Raw genomic sequence first — 23616 nt, forward strand, 5'->3', positions numbered from 1 at the left:
CGAAACAAGCCATGCACACGAAATCTAGTCTCCTATGAATGTCCGGATAATATGCGCAGCTACGTCATTGATTCTACACAGCAAAAAACAAAATAAACAAAAAGTAGACGGGGCCGGATAATGGGCACCTGACATCAATGCTTAGTGAATGCTTCTGGCCTCCGTTACTAGTGTTCCAAACAAACTGAATTTCAAGAAGAATTAAACAATTTTCTGACAACCTGACTTCTTTAAGTATCTTCACTATAAATAGAAAAAACCCAGTTTCTTTGAAAATATCAATATTACCAACCACTTTTAAACAACTAGTTTTACTGCGCAGTAAACAGCGTAAATATACGAGCACTGTGGGATGCGTCACGGCAGAGTCGATCGCTGTTTTGACGATAAGAACATCTGCATCACCCTCAGGTTGCAACGTGCTACAGCCACTTTCTGATAAATGGCGCTGTAACATGGCAATGAACCGCTTCTTGTTCTCTGTGTTGGCAAGGAATGCATCTTTCTTAGCCGTCACTTTCATCCAATCTTGGAAGGTTACGGTTGCACTCCCCTTTCCTGCTGAGCGCCTCTGGTGGGTCATACTCTTGGTCGACGGTTCGCTGCCATAGCCATCAAACACCACTGTTGCTTGGTTACCGTACCTTCTCAGAACGTGCTAGCAGTACAGGCGACACACTACCTGGTTTGTTATTTGCTGTGGCCATGAAACCCGGCGAAGGGAAGCACCTCCGTCGAAGAATATAAGTTACTCACCTGACAAAGAAAGCAAAGAAGACGAGATTTGACGAGACAAACACCGGCGAATTGTGTCTGGACTGAAATGTGTGTTCCGACAAACGCCGGCAAATTAGTAATCCGCTGTACTGTAAATTTTGGCGGCCAAATTACCGGGTTATATGATAAGGCAACACCAAATTTAGCCTTTCAATTAAAAGAGGAAATGCATTTTCTTTGCTTGCTAAGACTTTCTTTATTTCTTGTTTAACTACGACTTTAAAACTTTTCTTCTCTCGCATAGATCTTATTATATTATTGTAAAATTTTAGCAGTGCGCGTTTGTATTTTACGGCACAAAACTGTGCATTTCCAGCCCCACTCCCCCAATAAAAATTACTCCAGATGCATTAATAGTCCTTTATTATTAAATATAAGGATGTAAATAACTACGTTTCATCTTTATGATGAATTATAGTCATGATTTGTGCGGTATTTTAGTAGGTATTCGGACGACTTATGATCAGCCTCGTTTCCATGCAGTGAAAGACGCAGCGATCAACAGATCCAACAAAATCCAGTTTTTCGAAATGTTGCCATACTGGGATTTTTGGGGGCTTTTGATATGCTATTAAGCAATAAATTCTGAGTCTAAAACCGTCGAGATTTCTTTTGTGGGAATTTGTCCATGACTGGACTACTGGCGTGGCAACTGTTTCCTATCGCGTTATTGCGCGAAAGTTAATTGGTTCATGCGTCACTGTACTGTACTTAAAGGTTTTTAGAAGTTCTGTAAAAGTAAAAATCAGTTTCACTTCCGAATATAATGTTGCAGTTCAGACCAAAGCATTTGTAGTGACCCGGGTTTGTTGACCTTCATGCTGTCCCTCCAAACGATACCAAAAAGTTTTGTGGCCGCATATTGCACCAAGTTATTTCGCTCTGCTAGAACATGGCGAATTAATGAGTGATATGATTTAAAATTGAACTCTCTTCTGATGCTCTGTAAAAGGTCGCTTGCAAACGTTTTTTCATAATCCTCCCTGGTCGTGTAAGTGTACGTAAGGTTAAATCTTGTCATAGCCACCTTTACTGGACCCCTGGTACAATGAAGAACATCCAGATCTTACGCCTTGACATGTAAACACAACTCCATCCTGAAAAGAGAGGATATTTCAGAGACTGTAAGAGTGGGGGTAAGGACGAATCCTTAGAAGAGCAGTACTAATGCAAAGTACAAAAGTAACTTGTGGCTAGATTTCGCCCCATGTACGGAAGACAGTCTTGGATTCTGGATTCCATGCCGTGGATTCTGGATTTTAAGTACTGGATTCTGGATTCCAATCGTTTGAGTGGGATTGCGGATTCCGTGAGCTGTATTCCAGTTTCCAAAGTCCAGGAATCCGGATTCCACAGCTAAAACTTCCTGGTTCCGTGTTCCATGGGTTAAACGTTAAGTAATACCTTGGTAAAGTCGGCTTCTATTTACCTTAACAAGAGATGGAATTCCAGCCCAGAACTCGAAATTAGGTATCACCTCTGGCACACTTTCTACTCCCATTTTGTATCTTTTAATAAGAATTCCAGCAATTAAATAAACAAGAAGCAATGCGAAAAACCTGAAAAAAAAAAGATGTAAAAACATTAGGCAAGTAGAACAAAATAGTAGCCTGGGAATACTGCCCTTTCTAATCTTTCCTAGTCCCTGGAGGATGAAGACGTTGCTGAAAAGATGAGTAGCGGCTGCATGCGTAGCGTGCGCCACAGACGAAACTTAACTGTGGTTAAGGCAAAACAGCTGCTAAATCCTTGCTCTTCGATCGCCCCCACCTGCTGTGTACCAGGATTTGAGTACGTGCCATGATTGGTCTATTAAATGTCGATTTGTCGATCAGAATTAAAGGAAATCCGAAACTCATTTCCGGATCGTTGAGTCTCGGCGCTGCTTCACAGACGTTGCTGAAACCGGGATTTATCGGATGAATTTAGGTTTCTGGGAAACTGCCAACCTACCCCTCCCCTAAGCCAACATTAACACTTACTTCTCGTTTATGGCAAAATGTTGATTTAGGGAATGGGTAGGTGGGCAGTTTCCCACACACCTAAATTGATCCGATTTATATACGTACTAGATTCGCGGACAGTACAAAAAAGTAATTTGATAATGTTTTGGAATGTTCCATCACTAAATGAGTTCGTCCAAAGTATTGAAATATGCGGATTCATAACTCAATACAATAGCTAAAATCTATTTGAACTCACACTATCAATAAAATACTTCCAATACTGAGTCTCCTACTTCATGATTCTGATGAACTGTTACAGCCATTGTCACATGCGCATCTGGATGTAAAAACCATAGTCTACGAGGAAACAGATTGTAACAGAAACAAAAAATTGAATCGAATAAACCAACTCGTGTATGTTACGGAAAGAAATCTTCCAAGTCGGAGCTGCGCAGCCCCAAAACTGTCCCAGATTATACACTAATAGCAGGGTGCAGTCCAAGAACACTATCAATTGCGATATTTAGCCATCTTACACTCTAAAATTGCGGCTTTCCATATCTTGGAAGTGCTCAAAAGAAGTAATCTGTTTCATGAGCTGAACCTAATGTGCTGAATTAAAAATATCAAAAGCTTCATATATTTCTTGTTAGAACTACTCATCCACTATTGTCGCCTATGTTTGGGCAGGGAATTTTGGGATGCCCATCTTTTCACGTGCCGATTTTAATGCATAAATTTAAGGTGATAGCATGTTCAGGAATTTTAACATTTATACTAAAACGTATTAGATGCGAATTATTAGATCAGCGTCCGATTAAGCAGAAGTATTTTTTATTAAAAGAGGTCCTCCTAATTTGAATTAAGTTGTGCTCATGAAACATTCGGTATTTGAACCTGGCCTTGAAAAAGTTTGAAACAGAACAACATCTTGATTGGACTTGGATAACTTGTCAAAAAAAAGAGTAAAAAAACGGTTATTCGTCAAAACCTTACATAGGCTGAATTTTTTGGTTCGTAACGTTCTGTTACTCCGCTGCCTGTATTTCCTGGATACTGGGATTCGTCACATTTAAGTGTGATCTCCACTGATCTGTAAAAAAGGAAAAAATGACACTAAATAAAGGCTTGAAAAATCAAATGAGCTGGTTTGAGGCTGAGGAGGAAAAAAACCACAAAGCTGTCGCTGTTTTTTCCCTTAAATTGCCAAACCACTTTACTTAATATCTTTCTCACACGCGAAAGTGACTTCATGATCTTCCTGCATGGTAACATTAGAACCGGGTAAAGTAACACGAGCAAAACTTAACTGAACTTTAGTCATTGATTATGTTGAGTAAAAGATTGGTTTTAATGACTCTGAAGTTGAACATTTTAACAAAATGAATCACAGGTTTTGTATTTTCAATGATCGCACAATAAGATTTCGACCTGACAGATTCAGGATTTAATGAATTCACTCGAAATGTTGACTCATTACATTGTCAATGCATTTTCCGCTGATCAGATTAACCCAAATAAACACCTGAAATTTAGTTACATACCGTTCGTAGTCCTTGCTGTCAGTAACTGACTGGTAGATGATGGTGGTTGTACCATCCTTGTTAACTTTAAATTTAGAGGTCTTCTGCGCACATGGGTTGTTTTCATCTGTAGAATGCAAATTTTTCTGGCACATCTTAAATAGAAAAAAAAAAACAAAACAACCACAACAACAAACAACAAAACAAGAAAAAGAAATTATTGCGAAACATGGGCTTAATTGCAGTTCTGATGTTTCTAGCGATTGTATTACATAAATTCTAGACTTAGAAGAGAGCGAATCACAGTAAAACCGCCTGCAATAAAATAGGCTGCATACTAAAGGAAAGAAAGTGTCAGTAGCAAGGCTTTTTCTAGAGGTACGCACGTCTTTTCCGAGTACACCATAACCTCAGTTCTCCGACGACGTTTTCACATGATTTTATTTGCCTTTTTTATCAATTGGGTTGTCAAATTGTGATTGTAGTCTTGTTATGTTAAACTCGTATCAATCTAATAATGGCGCAAAATAAGAGAGTTATTTTTCCTGAGATCGTATAAAAACCGCCTTTCCATTTTGACAGTTTTTTTTTATACCTTTGTTTGGAAGCACACAGTTTTAGTCAACTATCTATAAACGATGTTCTTCGGCTTTGGTTGATTGAAAGGGTTTTGATATATGGGTGTCGTTTATCCGGGCATCAAAAGGTTCGTTCAAAGAATAATACACCTGATGAAGCTAAAATATTGTGCCAGTCCGTGGTTTCAGAACGGCTCAAGAATTTCCCCTAAACGCGTTACGCCTCATTTTCACCGTTTTGCAGCTTGAGTTTTTAAGGGTATTAAACTAAAAAGAAACCTCTGACATTTGGGCTTTTATTTAAAAGCAAATTGATATCGTAGGCTATGAAACATGGCGCTGTTTGTTTTCCCCTTTTTTGCTTCCACTTTCCAGCTATCACTAAGTGAAACGAGTTAAACGCTCTCCGAATTCGAATGCAGAGGAAATTTTACTCCCAAAAGTCAGTTTCTATAGGTAAAAAGGTTCACTTAAATCCAGCCGAATTATAGCTCATGAAAACCTGGATGTTATTAACACGACAATTTGAAAACAAACTGCTTAAATATGACTATTGGTAGGTGATGTGACAGCTTGACCTCCGTGTTTTATACTCTCATAACCTCTACTCTGAACCAATCAGACTGTGTGTTTTATCCGAACTTCATTGTAATTATAACTGAAAATGTTAATAACTTACCAGCATATTGAGACATTCAGAGTTTTCGCTGAAGCTCGTACAAGGATTCCAATCGAATGTATACTGCTTACTGCCAACAGTTGGAATGTTTTTAAAACTATAGAAAATTAACGTACTAGTTAGTTGACCCAGGGATTGTTTTGAAAAAGCCATATTGAAACTGTAACAATCAATAAATTAATTAACAATTAATGCTCTGCAGCCTCCCTCGCTTGTGGGATGCAACCTAAAAGTTAGATATTCCAGAAATAGTAGCCTTTTCAAGGGTCCCTTATTCTTGACACCTGCCATCTTTGCACGCACCTAAGGACTGATGGGATAAAAGCGATGTCACGTGGCTTCTCAGGGGGCAAATAAGTACTAAAATCTCCCAATACAAAAAATCGCTGTTGAGTTTGTTTATCCTACACAACAGAAAATGAAGAACTTGTGATCTTAAAAACGATAATGACAAATTATGGGTAGAAGTGATTATTTTACGTTTTGAGACGCAGTAGCAACCGTAGATGTTCTCACATCAAGCAATAATGACGTAGAACTTTTCGAAACTAGAAATGTGTATTTGGCGGAACTTAAATCGTCCTCTAGTTTTAAGAGAACATAATATCTCGGCCGCGATTTCTCCTATGCGCCGTTCAGCTATTGGCCAAAAGCTTTGCCCTGTTCCCAGGTCTTTGCGAAAGTTAACTCGGCTCAGTTTCCTTATTTTTGTAAAGTGGCGAGAAGTGGTGTTGCGTGACTTATCTCACTCTGTCTTTACATGGGAAATCTGGGTAGAAGGTTACTGCGTGACGACACTAAAACGGCTGTGAGGGAAACAATTTTTTTCTGGCATGTGTAGGAGGGGCCAGTCAGTTTTTTGCGGAGCGAAGAAAAAAACTTCGAGGACGAGTGAGTACGAAGGAAAAAAAGGGGAAGAGGTTTTTTTTTTTTTAAAAAAACTTTTTTTAATAAAAGGACATTGTAAGCCTTTAAATGGTGAAGGAAAAATACCCTTATACTTAGCTTCGAAGTACATTTGCAAATTTCTCGCCTTTGACCACACGATGAAAGATACCCTCCCATCCGGTTCTCGCGCGCATTTATCCCCCTATCCGTTCACCTTCAAACGTTGCTCTACTTCTTGTGTTTGCATAGGCCGGCGTGACAGCCTAACCCACAAAAGAATTAGCATCGGCATTTTACCTTGACGTTTGACTATAAGAATTTGTATGAGGAAAAAATCATTGGTTCGTGAAGGAATATAAATAAGAATCAGCTAACCTCACTTTTAAAAGTTGCGTGATTCTTCTTGCGGTTCCCGAGTCGATTTATGGCCATTTTATGTTTTTTTTTTCAACTGGTTTCCTCCCTGTATGGACGGATTATAGAGAGAGCAAACCTGTTTACAGTAAAACCTATACAATTCCTATAAATCGCTCCCCATACAAACTTTTATTTCGGAGGTTACGCAGCCATGCCGATACTCATATTTCGAGATTGGTTCGAGACCCCGGGGTTTTGCTGTTAATGTGCTGTGCTCATAATGTTATGAAGGGTCACTGAAAATCACTTTGCGTAGTTCCTCTTGAGTTTTGATTTTACCTAGGTATTTTTTTGCGAAGTATTAATTAAAGGATGGGTCCCACAGGCCTTTGAGTGGTTAGTCCTGTTTAAGTCAGAGGAGAGAGAAATACACCCTGCTTATCCCCTACCGTTTCGACCCTTGCTACGCCGATTGCAAAATTATTTACACAGACTGATCGAATTACTATCACAAACAAGCAGACTCACAGATGGGGTAAACAATCGTTTATTGCGTTAAAACCTTAGCACCTGACAACCCGGGAGAGGCGGGTGGGGTGCTTTCGCTTACAAGGAGTCTCAACAATGAACTACTCGATACAAAATGCTCAATTAAAAAAGCTTATCTGGTACAAGCTATCTGTTACGAAAATTCCGTGCATACATATTAATTAAACCCTTTAACGTATACATTAAAACACTCAATTACTATCACAAACAAGCAGACTCACAGATGGGGTAAACAATCGTTTATTGCGTTAAAACCTTAGCACCTGACAACCCCAAACCCAAAGGGGAAAAGGTTAAAGAGTGGGTGAAAGTCTGCTTGTGATTGAATTGAGGATTTTAAATTTATTGGCGGTGGACAGAGTGAGATAAACTAAGTAAGCATCACTCTTCCAGTCGCCTTGTGCTTTAATAAATGCTGTAGGTGCATCACGGCTGAAAGCAAAGGTCGCGCCACCTCTACGAAAGCTGTGCGAGGAATAGTGCGTCGGATTGAAGCCAATAGCCGAGAGCGATGCTTTAATAAATGCGTTATACTGGTGAGCCAGGATAGGCCTATAAGCGTCCTGCGTTTTACAAACAAATAAAGGAGAGCGAGGTGGTAGCGGTACACTGGCTAAATACTGTGTGAGCGCAGTCACTGGGCAGAGAGGAGAACCCGGAATACAGGGCAAGGGAATTTCTAACTGCCTGCGCGATAGTTTTGGTATGTGTGATACGTAACAGAGCCCCCTGTGAGGTGAAAGTCACGTTGGAGGGCGTTAAATGACAAGCCTGTGGATTGACGATGTCAGACAACTTATGGGGAACTAAATTGGATATACGCAAGAACGAAAAGAAGGCTACTAAAAATAAAGCGCGCATACAAACATGCAAATGATTGTTGAAATCGAATTGACTAAACAATTTCAAAAGAATCTCAACGGTGATCGGTTCTTTCCGGGCTACATAATCGCCCATAATCCTACGTACCGCTCGTTTGGCAAGGTAAACATCATAATCTTGAAGGAAAGCGAGACTGGTCCCAAACGAGCGATTAATGTGCGTGATGATGCCTAAATAATTAACCACTGAACGATACGAAGATAATGATCGCGACAAAAAAACTAGATAAAGTAAATACATGGGTTTAGAAACCGGAAAAGGATTAAACTGGAAATATTGACAGAACAACAAATAACTATGCAAATAAGTTCTCATGGAGCGCTTCGTAGAATCACAAAATGCGCGAGTCTGAAGAGATCCCAGATACTGCTGCAAAGACTGCAAGGCGTCGTTGGGATCTGCGAATGACATAGTGAAACGAATTAGGGAATTCATGAGAAGAAGGTACCCGCCAACTCTGTGAAAGAAAATATAACCGATATAAAGTAATAAGGGAGCGAATGTCGCTAATAGGCGGTGAAAGCGAACATCGAATCATCAGGGAAAACTTGGCGGAGATCTAGAGAGGTGACCGCATGCTCCACGTACGCCGCATAAGTGTCAGCCAAATGATAGCGGCTTAAAGAATCAGCTAACACATTGGTTTTACCACAGATATGGCGCGCGAATAAATGGATATTGTTTAGAGCTAACAACAACCAAATTTCTCGGAGACAACACTGCATGAAATGATCTGAAGACCGCTGATGGTTAAGCGCGTATACGCTGACCTGATTGTCTGTCAGTATCTCAATGGTGTAGCCACGCAATCGATCTTGCCACAACTTTAAAGATACCAGGATGGTGAGCAACTCTAACTGGTTAATGTTCAGGTTTTGACTAGTAATAAAAGGCGGAAATGGAGCGTGGAAAAATTCTCCAAAACAAACCGCACCACAGGCACCAAGGCAAGCATCACATGCGAATAAATCGGGATTGGAAACAGTCACGTTCGTCGGAATGACTGACACACCATTGTAGTGTTGAAGGAAATGTTTCCACCAAACGAGGTCCCCGCGAATAGCATCACTGACAGGATACTGCTGATGCCGGGGGCGAGCAAAACATGAACGTAACGCGTTAATCAAACGGCAGCTGAAAGCGCGTCCGGGACGAACACACGCAGTAACAAAGGCTAGCTTTCCTAATAGTTGTTGTAACTCTCGCTTAGAGAAATGTGTTTTATGTAGCCATAAAGAGAGGAGATCCTGGAGTTCTTCCAGGCGGAAGTCTGGAACAGTTAATGTCATGTTTAAAGTGTTGACACAAACTCCTAAGCAGGTCATTTCGTGTGTTGGCGGAGTGTCTTTGTCGGGCGATGATTGCAATCCGAGCTCTGAAAACAACCGTGTCATGCGATCGAAAGAATGTTCGGCGAGTTCTTGAGTTTCTGCCCCGTAAAAATCATCAATATAGACATCTACTAAGATGCCTTCCTCATTCAGGATATAAGAAACCGCTTTAGTTGTCCGCTGGCAGGCTAGAGTAGCCGAACGGAGACCAAACGGCATGACGGTATGGAAATAAAACTGTCCCTCTATGCACATGCCGAGTAGGTGGTAATCGTTAGGGTCCACAGGAATTTGCCTGTAAGCACGCTTAAGGTCTTTTTTAAAAACGAGGCAGCCGGGTCCCTTGAGGTTAATAAACTCCACAAGTCTATCAACGCCCGGTAAACGAAGGTGAAAAGGTTGGCTTAAATATTCATCGCGTGCGATGCCGTCGTTAACAGATTGCCCGGGCGGAAAACTCAGGTCGTGGACCACGCGCGGAACACTCGAATCGCGTTTAGCCACGCTCTGCAGGGGTGAAATTACACAGTCTGTGCTGAAAGGATTGCACTGAAAGGGCCCTATTACCGCTTTGTATTGGAGCTCTTTGGCGATGTAATCACGAAGTAATACGGGATTCTCACGAGCAGAGGGATGATTTTTAAGCGTTGAGCGAGGAAGTCGAACAGCTGAATGATTGATAGGCCAGCCATATTGCAAAAAGGCAGTAACAATGATATCATTATAGTCTTTGAGATAATAATTCCAACGTTCAAGATTAAACGCTGTCGTCAAAGTGCGTTTTGCTCCCTGAAAATTGTACTGGGGAACTGCTCTCACGGAGTCGGCAAGAGCGACTAAGAATGTTTGTCATTCCTTAGTCGAATCCTGGTTAGTGGGCGTGCTGGGGATAGGGAATTTCCTTTTGGGACAATGCAACATGGGGTGATCCGTCGTATCACACACGCGACACCGGTGGTTGCTAGAATAGCTGGCGCTGGTGGTATGGCAATCACATTTGGCGGTGTAATTCCAATCACGGCAATATTTCTCCTTCTTGTCGCGGTTGGATCTTTGTAACTGTGACTGCTGCATGCTTTGATTTTGTTGCGTGCCCGACGTGCGTGGGTGCGTGCGTAAGTCTTGATGTGTAAAAAATGTTTGTGATCTCTCACGAATCGCATCACAGTCAGACCACGAAAGTCGGCCTTGGTCGATTGCCGTGGCAATCGATAAGTGAAAACTGCGTACGCTAGACCAGTTGTAGGTAGATGCGCGGGCCATTAGCAATTGGAGATGCTTGGTAAGACCTGGCCTGCTTGCATCTGGTTGCTGTTTTTGGAATTCTAAGAAACCATTAACGAAATCGGGAAGATCTAAGGACTCATAAGTAATCGTACCTTTAGACGAGAAGACAAAGTTGTTTGGGAGGGTTGACCCAGGTTTCTTCTTTTCTCGGAGTTGTTCTAACGTCGGAATGCCTGACCCGAGGGCGCTTCCAGGGGTGGAAGTGAGAGCGGCCTGTAACAGGCGTGGCTGTTCTAAGGAAGGTGTCTGCGGTTCGGGAGAAACACTCTTTATTTTTGCCAACTCCAGCTGGGCTTTAGTGATTTCCAGTTCCATTTTGAGGTTTTCATTCTTTACTCTTTCGAGTTCCAGGAGGGATTCTATAGAGGACGCGGGTGGTGGTTGAGTCTTGGAAGATTTCCCCGCCGTTTTCGCTGCAAGTCGTTTGGATTTTTTCGGACGGGCGCCGGGTTCCGTGCCGTCGGCGTCCATGGATGCCATAAGCGCAGATAAATTTTCAATGTCGTAGACGTAATCATCTTTGTCTAATTTACTGGCCATGACGACGATAAAAGAAAGGATAAAGGAGGTGCTAGGTAAAAGGAGTATAGCACGAATTGTCGATCGCGGGTGCTTTCGCTTACAAGGAGTCTCAACAATGAACTACTCGATACAAAATGCTCAATTAAAAAAGCTTATCTGGTACAAGCTATCTGTTACGGAAATTCCGTGCATACATATTAATTAAACCCTTTAACGTATACATTAAAACACTCCTCTGATATTCTATGATAATCAGCAGAAAGTGCACAGATTCATGTCATCTCACACTACCCGCGTGAACAGCGAATAAAAATACTTACGCTGCCTTCGAGCCTCCATCGATTTCTCGTAAGTTGAAGATTTCCCCATTGCTTTTTTTGCATGAACAGTCATCGATCTTTTCACAGGTCTCTTGCGAAACTCCCGTGAACTCCCCCAAAGGAAATATCCAAATAATAATGAGAACTTTTACTGTATTGATTTGCTTTCCTAGCATTATACGCAACTTCAGTCACCCACCAGAGAATAAGTACGTGAGAATAAACATGGCCTTTCAACCGTCAGTAGTTAAAGTTCAACTAATCCTTGTAAATCAGTGGCTAAGAGTCATATATAATTAGCATCTAAAGGAAGAAACTTGATACAGCATTTTTGAAAAATTTATTCATGTCGGAAATCACTAAGATATTTACATAAGAAGTAATGTTAAAAAATTAAAAGTGTTTTAAAAACACATCCGCAGTAAGTCATGCAATCGCCCATGCCATAAAATACCGCAAGTACCTGTTGCCTCCCCCCAGGAGTACTCTAACAAACCTTTGGTATGTACCTAATTGTGCCAATGGGTCGTTAATCTGGTTCTTTAGGCATTTCCTTCAAAATGAAACTCTTTTCCACTACAACTTTTTTCTTTACATATCGATGTTGTAAATCTCTTGATCTTGATTCCTGCTCAGCATTCAGGTTTTATCAGGTTTTGACTTCCTTTTCGAAACTAAAACTTTTTGTTATCTATCATTTATTACCCCATTTTCTCTCTTCATTTTAAAAATTACCGCTCAATGTAAACACCAGTTACTCATGGTTACCATCCTCATTCCCAGAGCTCTCCTGGGGGCAAGGCTGCATGGATACAGGATTAGTCGCAGTCTGCCTTTTATCTTAAAATCCATCCAGTTTTCAGTTATCCCAGCTAGCGCGATTGCAAGTAATAACGTTACGTTACAAAAAGGGATTTGGAGGAGACAATTTTTTTCTTCTCAGGCTTACACCTCACCTTCGTGGTTTCGCCGCTTGTCGCTTTTAAAATACGTGCTTGGGTTATGGGCGGAGTAACTTTGCAAACAAAAGTAAAAGAATGCTGACACTCGTGCCGGCAGAGAGGTGCTAGCCTGTGTACAGCTGATAGAGGCAAAGCCTGCCTGTAAAAATGCGTCTACTGAAATTTTTTTTTGCAGTCAGAGCGAACTCAATATGGGAATTTTAGAGTGCGGGGAAGCGTATGCGCAATATGAGAAGTTGGTTAACTTTAAAGGACTTCTAATTGTTAATTTATATCTCGCTATAACCATTTTTACTACATTTCTGGCAGAGAGAAGTGCATCCAGACTTCAATCCTTGGCACGTGAACAAAACTCCATCCTGCGCAAATTGAACAAAAAATAAGATTAGTTTTTAATCACTCTTTTCTTGACAAGTGGTTTGGGTGCAAAATTTTCCTCTATCCACTTAAGCGAAATATATACATATCTGATGCACTACCTGTACCAGCCACGATCACCTTCCGCTAGGTTCAGGGTAGAACTATCTTTTTTTCTCCATGTAAATGGATCCAAATTACTAACTATTGTGATCAAGAAAGTTATAAAATAGATGTAAGGAACCACTATATTACGAACTCCCGTATCGCGAATAGCTTGTTTTTGTCTTAGTAATTAAGTAAAAAGATAACAGGAGTCAAATATAACATACCCTCGCTATAAGAAGTGTTATCATGATGTTATATAGTAAGGATTTTTCTCAAAAGGGGGAACACTCTCCTTGGGTACTTCGACGTCACATGACACCTAACAATAACCAGTCTCCAAGAGGGTAACACTGAAAAATCTATGACGTCAGAAACAACTTATTTTAATTTTGTTTCCCCAGGAGCTGTTTTCTGGTTTAAAAATAGTGTAGGTGATGGGCTGAATCGTTTAAGGTGCCAAGAGGATTCAATGAGAGCATCAGAACAAGAAATTTTATGTTATAGGAAATAGAGTCACGTTAGAGCTTGTATGAATAATAGTAATAATAATAATAATAATAATGATAAAGATAATGACAATGATAACGACAATGATAATGATAATGATAATGATAATGGTGATAATAATAATAATAATAACAATAATAATAATAATAATAATAATAGTAATAATAATAATAAATCAAGTGTCGTACAGACTTCGCTTGCCGAGGGAAAACGTTATTTCATCATATATCAAATCAAAATACTGGCTTTAGGGTATGTATGGACCACCCAGGCAAATTATACCGTCAACTCTCTTACCACCCTTGGTGCACGAGAAAGTGGTCGCTATCGGGAGGTGACCGGTCGTCTTTGGGAAAAATCAAGAAAATAAGCTCAAACTGAACTGATCACGTTAACGTTATTATATAAAGCTATTACTTTACAGTTTTGCATTGAATAGTGCTGGGAACTGTTGAGTTTATTAATTACATTTTGCATGAATGTAACAATCTACTTTTTTACCCCCAGACGGCGTATGACAGTCATCTTTGTTGTAAGTCAACTGCTATAATCATAAAAATACTAAACTTTTGTGTCATTCGAGCAGTGGTTTTCTTACAATCATATGTGATCATGCCGGTTAGTAGCTTACGGAAAACAGAAAGCAAAAGAATATGTCAAATTTCTGGCCTAAAAAGTGGTCGCGTGACTCGTTTAAGAAATTTAAGTATTGGTCGCTTACTTGAGAGTCTTATAAACAGTATTTGACTGAGAAACAAAACCCTTACGGTTATTTACAAAGGGGTCGCTTACTAGAAGTGGTCGCTATAAGACAGTTGACTGTAACTCGAAAGCGAATCCTTGAGATCTGACATCCGACGTAATTTGGGAAATTACTAGTGACATGTTAGACGTTTTGGGTTCTCTTTAACACTTAGTATCTGTATCCAGCATCAACGTGATGGTCAACTTCATTTGTAAATTCGGTAAGTAAGTAGTTTATTCATACACGTAACACCTAAGAGCTTACAATGGTGGATTTAATGTGTATATTCCGTTTTTGATAAGCCTGCGAGTAGAGCCGCCTCTCATGATCATGGTCCTTGGAGGGTGGGGACGTGCAATGTCTCCAGCGACGAAGGGGAGCGATGAGAAGCGGCTGTGCTTGCATTCTAGGTCTTGATAAGTAGTCCTCAAATTAGTTAAGCATTCCACTGTGTAACATTAGAGAGATTTAGAATCCGTTTACGGCAAAAGGCAAATGGCAGTTTGTACCTCTTGATCAAGTTTTTTTCCCTTCACTGATCGTTTACTGTCATTATTTCTACACTAGCCTAAGTAAACCGCCGACATTTCGTCTGGAGAAACGAGGGCAGAAATTCCATACTGATGACGCGTCATTACCCAGATCTGAGTAGTGTTTCTGATTGGCTGAAGCAAATTCTCCACGTGCACGACCAATCAGAGACACTATACGCACCCATATCTGGGTGGTGACGCGTCCTCAGTATGCGCTCGTTTCTCACACGTCATTTCGCGGGGAAACCAGAAGTGGAGTTGCGAAATGTCGGCTGTTTTCACAGTCTATTTTTACACTAAAAACTGAACTGTTGCATGTCACTTACATTAGCTTTCATCCATAATAATTGTTTGAGACCGTTTCTATCATTACCTAATTTTAATTTTTTAAAAATGTCAGTTTGAGTCTAACGTTTTTCGCCTGCCGTAAACGCGATTCCAAATTTCTTTAATTTTTGATTGTTTACCGTGGCTTTACAAAAGACATCACGATAGGACACGTCTCACCTTAACAAGTGATGGAATTCCAGTCCAGAACTCGTAATTAGGTATCACCTCTGGTACGCTCTCAACTCCCATTTTGTACCTTTTAATGAGAATTCCAGCCACCAAATAAACAAAGAGTAACACGAAAAATCTGAAAAAAAAAATTGTACATGTAAGACTGATACAGTTAATAAACAAATTTTATGTTACAAATCGAACGGGCCCAAAATATACCTCCTTAAGGGAGGAATACGTACTCTCCTTCGCAGCCTTTATAAGGGTCGTCACGCAACGCTCCTCCCCACTAACGGCGTTAATAGGGAGGAGCGTTGCGTGACGACCCTAATAACGGCTGCGAAGGAGACTAGGTTTGACGGTGTAGTATCAAGTTTCAGTGTGTTCAAACGTGTTTTAACCAGCATCATGAAACATTTTGTCTGTTCGTAGCTGGGATTCGTTACGTGAAAACTTGTTTGCAAACGTTTGAACAGCTCACCCAATAATAAACTGGATAAGTGCATGCCTAATAATCTTAATTAGTGATGATGATGATGATGACGATAATGATAATTATGATGATGATAATAACAGGAAAATTTTCACAACAACAGAAGATATACAGGAAAGAGCTATCTTCATTGTCCTTGACAACACACCTCAATGTTGTTGATTTAAGAGCTGAAAGCATTATTTGGGTCGATCATTCATCTGTCATGTCGTTAGAAAAACCCCGCCGTTCTGAAAGCGTCATAACACCTCTTGCATACTGTGAAAGAGGCTTGGGCTTTTCACTGTCGTTCCACTAGATTTCCACTTTGCATGAACAATAAGCTAAGTGGGGTTTCTCATGCTGCTAACATGTTGGACGATATTTAATTGGTTCGTTTAAAAAAACCCACCCAATCCGTTGAAATCTGTTTTTATGCAAATATTATCCATTGCCTGGGTCCGAACAATATGTCCTGCACCTTTGAAATGATGAAATTGACACTCATACCCACCTAATGCAAAGTAAAATTAGCAGTTTAACGTAAATGTAAGTATGATATCTCGCTATCCTCGACTGGGAACGAGTTTTTGAATTTTATTGATGGGAACAGAGCTTGCATTCACATTTTTTTATAGAAAGCTACTCTCGATGAGCAGATTTATCTCTGCCTGAATACGAGACCATGCATTACAAAGCAAAAGCACGTCATTATTCACATCTTTCTTCACTACCTATTTGCGGCAATCACTTTTGAAAGGATGAGCATTATCGGTTACTTACACTATTAATATAATACTTCCAGTACTGAGTCCATTGCTGTTTTCAGCAGGATTATCGTTATTAGAGGCACAAGCGTCATCACACGCGCATTTTGTAGAAAACACCATACTCTGTAATTGGAAACAAAAGTCAGTTAAGTTTATAACTGTGAAATGCTTTACTGTATTTTATCCCACATACATTTACGAAAGAAAATACTAAAGCTAAGATAAACATGTGCTGATTCGATCGTGTGTGTGATAAATCATGTTAGAAGAAATGCGGGCTGTCTAGATAGTACAATTTTAAAATGGTTTTGAAAACACCAAGGGAGTGAATTCTGCAGTCAACTGCCAAATTGAAAGGGTGTTTTGATTACAGCATATATTGTCTCGGGTGGATTTTGTCGCATACAAAGAACTATTTTTTCTTTCTACAGGTAACTGAACAGGATATGAAAAAACTCCAAACACCCTGCTTTTCCAAGAACTTAGCCTGACTATCAAGTGTTTTTGGGGAGACAGGACAATTAGTAAACAAAAATGGGACACAGTGAAGTCAAGGTACGTTGATTTGACCTTCACGTGGGCATGCGCAGTATATGTTTTCGGTAGGTCAACCGCTGTTGAAACAAACCGTTTCACACGATGTTGTACAGTTTCCAGGATACTGCATACATTGCGCATACGTAGTTGACAATTTTCTTTGTTTTGAGTTGCCTTAAAATAATATGGTGTGAGCATTCACTGATGAGACCTCTTCAGCAGCATTTTAACATGATACTATATGTTTAATATGTAGCCAGCTTTTCATAGCCACTATACTCCACAGAGCTAGTTCAAAGATGACCGCCTCAAAGTAAATGGTTTTTCACTATAAAATAAAGCAAACCATAATTCATACATATTTTGAATCTTTCACTTTGTAAACTTCTCTAACACCGTCTGTGTAGCCTGGAAACTTGTTAGGATCACATTTTAGAGTAATTGTGAAGGTCCTGAAATAAAATAAATAATTTTAAACATCACTGGGTAAATTGTTTACTCTAATCTTCACATCAAGTCAGTGTTTCGGATGAAACGAAACTCAGCAACTCAAATCAAACACTACAGTTTCATTATAAATTCACGCCGATATTCATATGAACATCTTAGTATTTGTGTGATGACGTGTTCCACAGTATTAACATGCACATGCTTTTTATTTTGTTTTTGAATTAATTTATACCAAGATTTCATCATGAATTGAACAACGAGAATCTACTCTCCGGCAAAATTGAGCACGATAATTGGTGATAATTATGTTATACATAACAAGAGAGGATAAAGGGGACAGAGAAGGCATTCCCCATACACACCCTATTCCATAGGTAATTCGTCTCGAGTTAGTTTTAAGACACACAGATCCCAAGGGGGATTAGACAACAGCTAATCACATAGCGCGAATGTGTTCCGCGTGGATGACCCTCGCTCAGAGCTACGCGTTCTTCACGAATTGACGAAGAAAAAATGGCGGAAGACTCGGAGAGCGATATATTTCTATTCGTTTTGTCGACGAAAACGACTAAAGAGAGATTTCTGCAAAAGCGGTGTCAGCGAAATGGAAATTAAAAAGGATCGCCCTTCCTCTCTTGTATAGAGCTTACAGTACAGCTGGGAAATCCTTAACACGCTGAATTAATGTCTCAGGATCATTTATAATTTACAGTTTGAAGAGAGCAATTTCTGGTTTGATATTTATTTTTAATTTTATTAGTCTTTTATTATTCCACAAAAATAACACTTGGCGTCCTACTTACTTTATTGTACAAACGACCGGTTTCAATAGACCGGCGAAATTTCTCATTTTATTAAAGCACTGAGGTTACGACAACTTCGAGTTAAACTGATTTCACAGGTTGTCAAAGAATCAAGCGATACCCTTTTCCCAGGTGAGCGCCGACTCATTTTGTTTTAATAGTTAGAAATGCTCTCGATCTCTTTACGCTTTCATTGCCTTTCGCCCGACATGTTTTGCACGACGTTTAGTCATGCGAAACCTCCACGAAACATCCACGCAGCGCGCGAGGTAACTTTATCCCGATTCTAAAAATAACTCGAGACGAATTACCTATGGAATAGCGTGTGTATGGGGGATGCCTTCTCTGTCCCCTTTATCCTCTCTTGACATAATTAAGGTAGGTAGGTATATTCTGTACCTACAGCACCTGCTCGCCTCGATTAGCTAGAACTATTTGCGTGTAAACATATCTCTTATGAAGGAGATTAGCCAGGAACGCATATAAAGTTTATTTGACTGGCGGTTCTTGGATGATAATAATAATAGTAATAATAATAATAATGATAATAATAATAATAATAATAATAATAATAATAATTATAAGTAACACTTATATAGCGCTACTCTGTAAAAGTTCATTAGCGCTTTACAATAAAATTATAGTTATGTAGAATTATTAAAATAATAAATGGATAAGTAAATCAGCAAAAGAAAATTTACATGTTAAAAAGCTATTTTAAATAAATGTGTTTTAATTTTTTTCTCAAAAGTGGTTATAGAAAATTTTGAATGGTCTCTAAGCCTACCTGGGAGAGAATTCCAGAAAATGGGTGCTGCAACTGAAAATACTCTGAGACCATAACTTTTCGCGTGGAATTGCTCATGTGCTAAGTAGTGTTTTGAGGTTGATCGCAGACTGCGGTTTGGTGTATAAGAGTGAATTAAATTTTTAAGATAAGCAGGAACAGTGTCATTTAGACATTTAAAAGTCATCAGCATCAGTAGGATTTTATTTTGGATCCTGAACCGCAACAGGTAGCCTGTGTAGTAGTTTTAGCACAGGTTTAATAAAACAACGTTGCAGCCATGATGGCGCGAAATTACTTTGAACTTGCTAACTTCAAACTTGGTGCTAAAGTACCTTTTGTAGGAAGTGGCCTTCTCAATGGTTGGCTCATAATTTATGACAGTATTTCCATCGGTGTCTGATTCAAAACTAGCAACAGAGTTAGCGCATGGATGGGTTTCCTGTGAATTCGGAAGAGTCTGACAAATCTAAATGGGAAAATGAAGGAAGTTGTTAGGTGATAGTTTTCCAGTCAACTCGAGTTATTGCGGGTCCACACACTCTGGACCCTGAGCTGACGTCTTATATCCTCAGAGTTATGAGTGTCTATAAGTGAAACATTGACGCAGATCCTCGGCTAATTGATTGCAAATAAATGCACCCTTATAAAACCCAATTACTTGTTTTCTTCATACAGTCAGCAGTTCCCGTTATTGCGGACACCCTCGGGACCGCGGTTTAGTGTCCGTAATAGCGGGGAGCGCGAAAAATTTCTTGAAATTAGAGGGATTACATATATTTATGTTGTAATTGCAGCGCAATTTTTGCATATAAAAAACTTTAAAGTTGAAACTCGGAAAAAAATCTGGATACACTCGTCCAACATTGTTTCGTGGGATGAGAGGAGTGGTTGGGCCTGTGTGAATTGGAAAACGCCCAAGAAATGCAAAAGTGTCCCAAGACTTTTGTCCATGATGATAGTTCTGAGCCCAGACCCTCCCAAACAACGTTGCAATAACGGCTGGATAAAAGACGGTTGTCCATTGTCTGGAGGGTTGACAGGTGAACAAATTGTCTCACAAGTGTAAGTGCTCCAACTGCGCTGGTTAATTTTTAGACGTCTCTTCTATATGTGTCGCCCATGTAAGCACCTGATCGAATGTACACCCAGGGTTTTTGTAGATGTTACTTTAGGTACTTTGGCGCCTCCAGTGATGGTCAAGACATACGAGAAGAACTCTGTCTAGATCCTACAGACAAAACTTCTGATTTTGCTGTGTTCAGACTCAATCTCTATTCATCTTAAATTTGATTTCATCACTGAATTTTTTAAGAACTTGTTACATGAAGCTAAGATTATCACTTTGACCCTCTATCTTAATTATAAGAAATAATAAATTGAGAGGCTAATTTACAGAAATGCGAAACACACACCTACCAACATGTCTGTGCAGCTACTGCCTTCAGTAAACGTCGTGCAAGGATTCCAGTCGAACTCAAATACTGTACCAGGCGGAGAGATAGTTTTAATTCCTTTAATGCTTAAACATAAAAAAAAAAAACAGAATCAACAAAAAGCTGGGAGTATAAACTCCATCTTACGCGGTCCATATAAGAAGCACCCACATAAAACAAGTTGTAAATTCAGTATGTTTCAGGATAGTGTATTGGTTAATTTCATTTGGGGCAACGAAAGCGTTTTCCTTCTCTTTCAAATCCACATACTATAATAAGCTCAATTCAACCAAATATTCTGTAGCAGTTCCCAAGTTGTATAATTAAATCTTTGTATTACATGCTCCCGGGGGGGGGGGGGGGGGGGGGCGTACCTCCTATAACGGCCTATGCGGGGAGGCTCCTCCCGAAAAAGGAACTTTTTCAGGCTTCACTTAAATGAATAGCCTGCAAACGGCAGACGTTTCTCGTCGCTGAGGGACATTCGTCTGCGACTCAGCGACAGGAATTCCATACTGATGACGTAAATCAATCAGTCTACATCAGGGCGTGGTTTACATAATAAATCCGGTAGCTAAAACAATAATCCGTCGACCAATCAGGGCTTCTGACTGGATTCTAGGCAGATTTTGCGTCATCAGTATGGAATTTCTGTCGCTGAGTCGCAGACGTTCCTCCTCGAGAAACGTCCCTCAGCGGCGATGAGCGAGGAGAAACGTCTGCCGTTCGCAGGCTATTAAATGAAAGGGTAGGGAAATCTGTCATTTCTGTTGACCAGGTTGAGATTACCCAACGCCCGCTTCTTTATTTTTGCAGAAATCAAGTCTGATATCTGACTGGACGGTCAGCAGTTGATAAAAGCAAAGCTTTCTATTCCGCGTGTCACCGGGAAATTTCCGCGTTCAGCATCGAACGACACGCTTTTTTGATTTCGATACGCATGGATTATTAGACTGGACGTTTTTAAAGGCCAAATATTGTGCCAATCTAGCGAGAAGTTTAGCAGGTAAGCAATTGATAATGGTAATTGAACTGAGTGGAGTGCAATTTGGTCTGAAATCATACGCGTGATTTCAAAATCGAACGAGCGCGCAGCGCGGGTTCGATTTGAAATCACAAGTATGATTTCAGACCAAAATTACACTCCACTCAGTTCAATTACCACTTTATTACTTCCATTTTGAAATCGCAGAATTTAGTCAGTACTAATATTTTATTGATCTAGTAGCTGGTCTGTTAAAAAGTCGAAACAACAATGCTTTTACATCTCATTTTGTATTCCAAACAGAAATGATGCGATATAGAACAAAAATGGTGCGATTTAAAACAGAAATGATGCGATTTAGAACATGAATGACGCAATTTGGAACAAATGCGATTTAAAGCAAAAAATGGTGCGATTTAGGAATAAATCACACCGCTGAGAGCCAATCAGATTGCACGGATAGCCAGTGATTTCAAAGTGGATGTAATAAAAAGAGTAATTCACTCCGATAACCACTTTAGACCTCACACTCACTTAAAACAAACTGATTTATACCCGTATAGTCAGTAGACGGTTAAAACATATCGGCCACTTGGCCAGGTCAGCTGTACATAGCAAAGAAGGCGCTTGGTTTGTAAAATTATATACCAATTAAAAGAGTCCTAACATTCCAGAAGAATTAATCGATAAAAATCGATATCTGAAATCAATCGATATTATGGACATTAATCGATTTAAAAGAAAAAGAAAAAGATAGAAATCGACGTCAGAGAAAAAATAATTTATCGATTATTATCGATTAACAAAATCGAGTAAGATTGATAGAAATCGATAGTAATCTATAACTATCGATAAATAAATCATCATCGATTTCTATCGGAAAATCATCGATATTAATCGAAGTCACAACATTTTCTTTATCGATATCTATCGATCGATATAGGAAATCGATATTCACCGATCATTGATATCGATTACTATCGATTAATATCGTTTATCGTTTTATCGATTAACTACGTCTGGTACACACAGGACCTGCACAACTGAGGAAGCCAAACTTTCAGTCATAAAAGGGGTCAATAACGGGGGTCAACAGTCGATGCCACCACATCACGTATCAGTAAATCAGTACAAGAAAACGTAACACAAACACACAGGAAAAAGTAATCTAGGACGGAGCAAAATAAAGAAAAACTGAACTTGTCTTTCTTCCCAATTGAAATGGTTCAAAATTTTTCTTCAATTACCATATAAGCTTAAAAGCGGCATCTGTTTATACGATTGTCTGTTCGTGCGACAGAAAAGTAAGTTAACGCAAGACTGAAGTAACCCCATCCCACTTATTTTATGGAGATTGAACAAAACGTGAGCATTCAAAGGGAGCTACTTCGGAATCGACAGTACAAGCTAGTACATTTCAATAGCTTTAAGTGTTTGCTTATTTTTAAATGGTTTACACGTTACTATAGTTGACTCACGCAGGTCCCTTTGCACCTCCAGCGACGTCTCTCAGACTTATAACTTTCCCGTTGCTTTTTCTGCACGAACAGACGTCGATCTTTTCACATGTTTCCGCAAAAATCCCGACAAAATTGAACATGAAAAGAAACCAGACGATAACGGAAAATTTTGCTTGACTGCTATGTTTCCTCTCCATGTGGTAAAATTCTTCGAAGCTCTAAAACATCAAACAACAAGGGAAGTTTGAATCCTCGTCGCGTGACCTCTAGCAGGATAGGGATATTGGGGACAGGACAACTGACATGACATTTGAAAAAAAATGTGTTCTCGGGCGTTCCCGTATGTCATGATTTGTCATGAGAACTGGGATTTGGGTCCCTTGGACTGAGATTGTGGGGGTGGCGGAGGAATCGTTCCACCCAAGTTTGAAGGCAAAATTGAAACTACTGTGGGGGTGTGTTCGAGCAACTCGCTCGCTACACGATGAGGTACCAGTAATTTACATCTTGAGCTTTATTCTTCTTTAACTTCTGCCAACAATCTTAATAATCTTCCTACTCTTG

The 23616-nt window shown here is 39.8% G+C and overlaps 4 protein-coding genes and 1 pseudogene across 4 annotated transcripts; all 5 read right to left on the minus strand.

The window, feature by feature from the left end:
* Positions 1-3540: 3540 nt before the first annotated feature.
* LOC140929543 (uncharacterized) lies at positions 3541-5869 on the minus strand. Its single transcript, XM_073379300.1, has 3 exons — positions 5504-5869; positions 4268-4401; positions 3541-3816 (listed from the first exon to the last, which is right to left on the minus strand). Exons 1-3 carry the CDS (start codon positions 5654-5656, stop codon positions 3708-3710), a joined length of 396 nt encoding a protein of 131 aa, XP_073235401.1. The 5' UTR covers positions 5657-5869; the 3' UTR covers positions 3541-3707.
* Positions 5870-7407: 1538 nt separating this feature from the next.
* Positions 7408-8684, minus strand: LOC140930781 (uncharacterized; annotated as a pseudogene).
* On the minus strand, positions 8684-10353 carry LOC140930780 (uncharacterized; the record flags this gene model as incomplete). The annotated part of the gene is made up of 1 exon (XM_073380496.1): positions 8684-10353. A coding segment is annotated over one exon (1668 nt), but the record flags the coding sequence as incomplete, so codon positions are not given.
* Positions 10353-11412, minus strand: LOC140930782 (uncharacterized). The gene has a single exon (XM_073380498.1). It carries the CDS (start codon positions 11335-11337, stop codon positions 10360-10362), a length of 978 nt encoding a protein of 325 aa, XP_073236599.1. The 5' UTR covers positions 11338-11412; the 3' UTR covers positions 10353-10359.
* A 1406-nt stretch (positions 11413-12818) lies between these two features.
* Positions 12819-23345, minus strand: LOC140929544 (uncharacterized). The gene is made up of 7 exons (XM_073379301.1): positions 23071-23345; positions 20591-20693; positions 19507-19640; positions 17490-17583; positions 16608-16717; positions 15359-15488; positions 12819-12960 (listed from the first exon to the last, which is right to left on the minus strand). Exons 1-7 carry the CDS (start codon positions 23247-23249, stop codon positions 12871-12873), a joined length of 840 nt encoding a protein of 279 aa, XP_073235402.1. The 5' UTR covers positions 23250-23345; the 3' UTR covers positions 12819-12870.
* Between the last annotated feature and the right edge of the window lie 271 nt (positions 23346-23616).

This window comes from Porites lutea, chromosome 3 (genome assembly GCF_958299795.1).
Source record: "Porites lutea chromosome 3, jaPorLute2.1, whole genome shotgun sequence".
Classification (NCBI taxonomy): Eukaryota; Metazoa; Cnidaria; class Anthozoa; order Scleractinia; family Poritidae; genus Porites; species Porites lutea.

Bases quoted from the DNA above. Each gene is read 5' to 3' on its own strand.
- LOC140929543 (XM_073379300.1), bottom strand. From the start codon at position 5,656: ATGGCTTTTTCAAAACAATCCCTGGGTCAACTAACTAGTACGTTAATT. The intron at 4,402-5,503 runs GTAAGTTATTAA...TTTCTATTTAAG, and splicing joins CTGAATGTCTCAATATGCTG to ATGTGCCAGAAAAATTTGCA. The intron at 3,817-4,267 runs GTATGTAACTAA...CCTTTTTTACAG, and splicing joins GACAGCAAGGACTACGAACG to ATCAGTGGAGATCACACTTA.
- LOC140930782 (XM_073380498.1), bottom strand. From the start codon at position 11,337: ATGGCCAGTAAATTAGACAAAGATGATTACGTCTACGACATTGAAAAT.
- LOC140929544 (XM_073379301.1), bottom strand. From the start codon at position 23,249: ATGGAGAGGAAACATAGCAGTCAAGCAAAATTTTCCGTTATCGTCTGG. The intron at 19,641-20,590 runs GTAGGTGTGTGT...TTTCCCATTTAG, and splicing joins GTAGCTGCACAGACATGTTG to ATTTGTCAGACTCTTCCGAA. The intron at 17,584-19,506 runs GTACTTTAGCAC...ATTTTATTTCAG, and splicing joins AAGGCCACTTCCTACAAAAG to GACCTTCACAATTACTCTAA.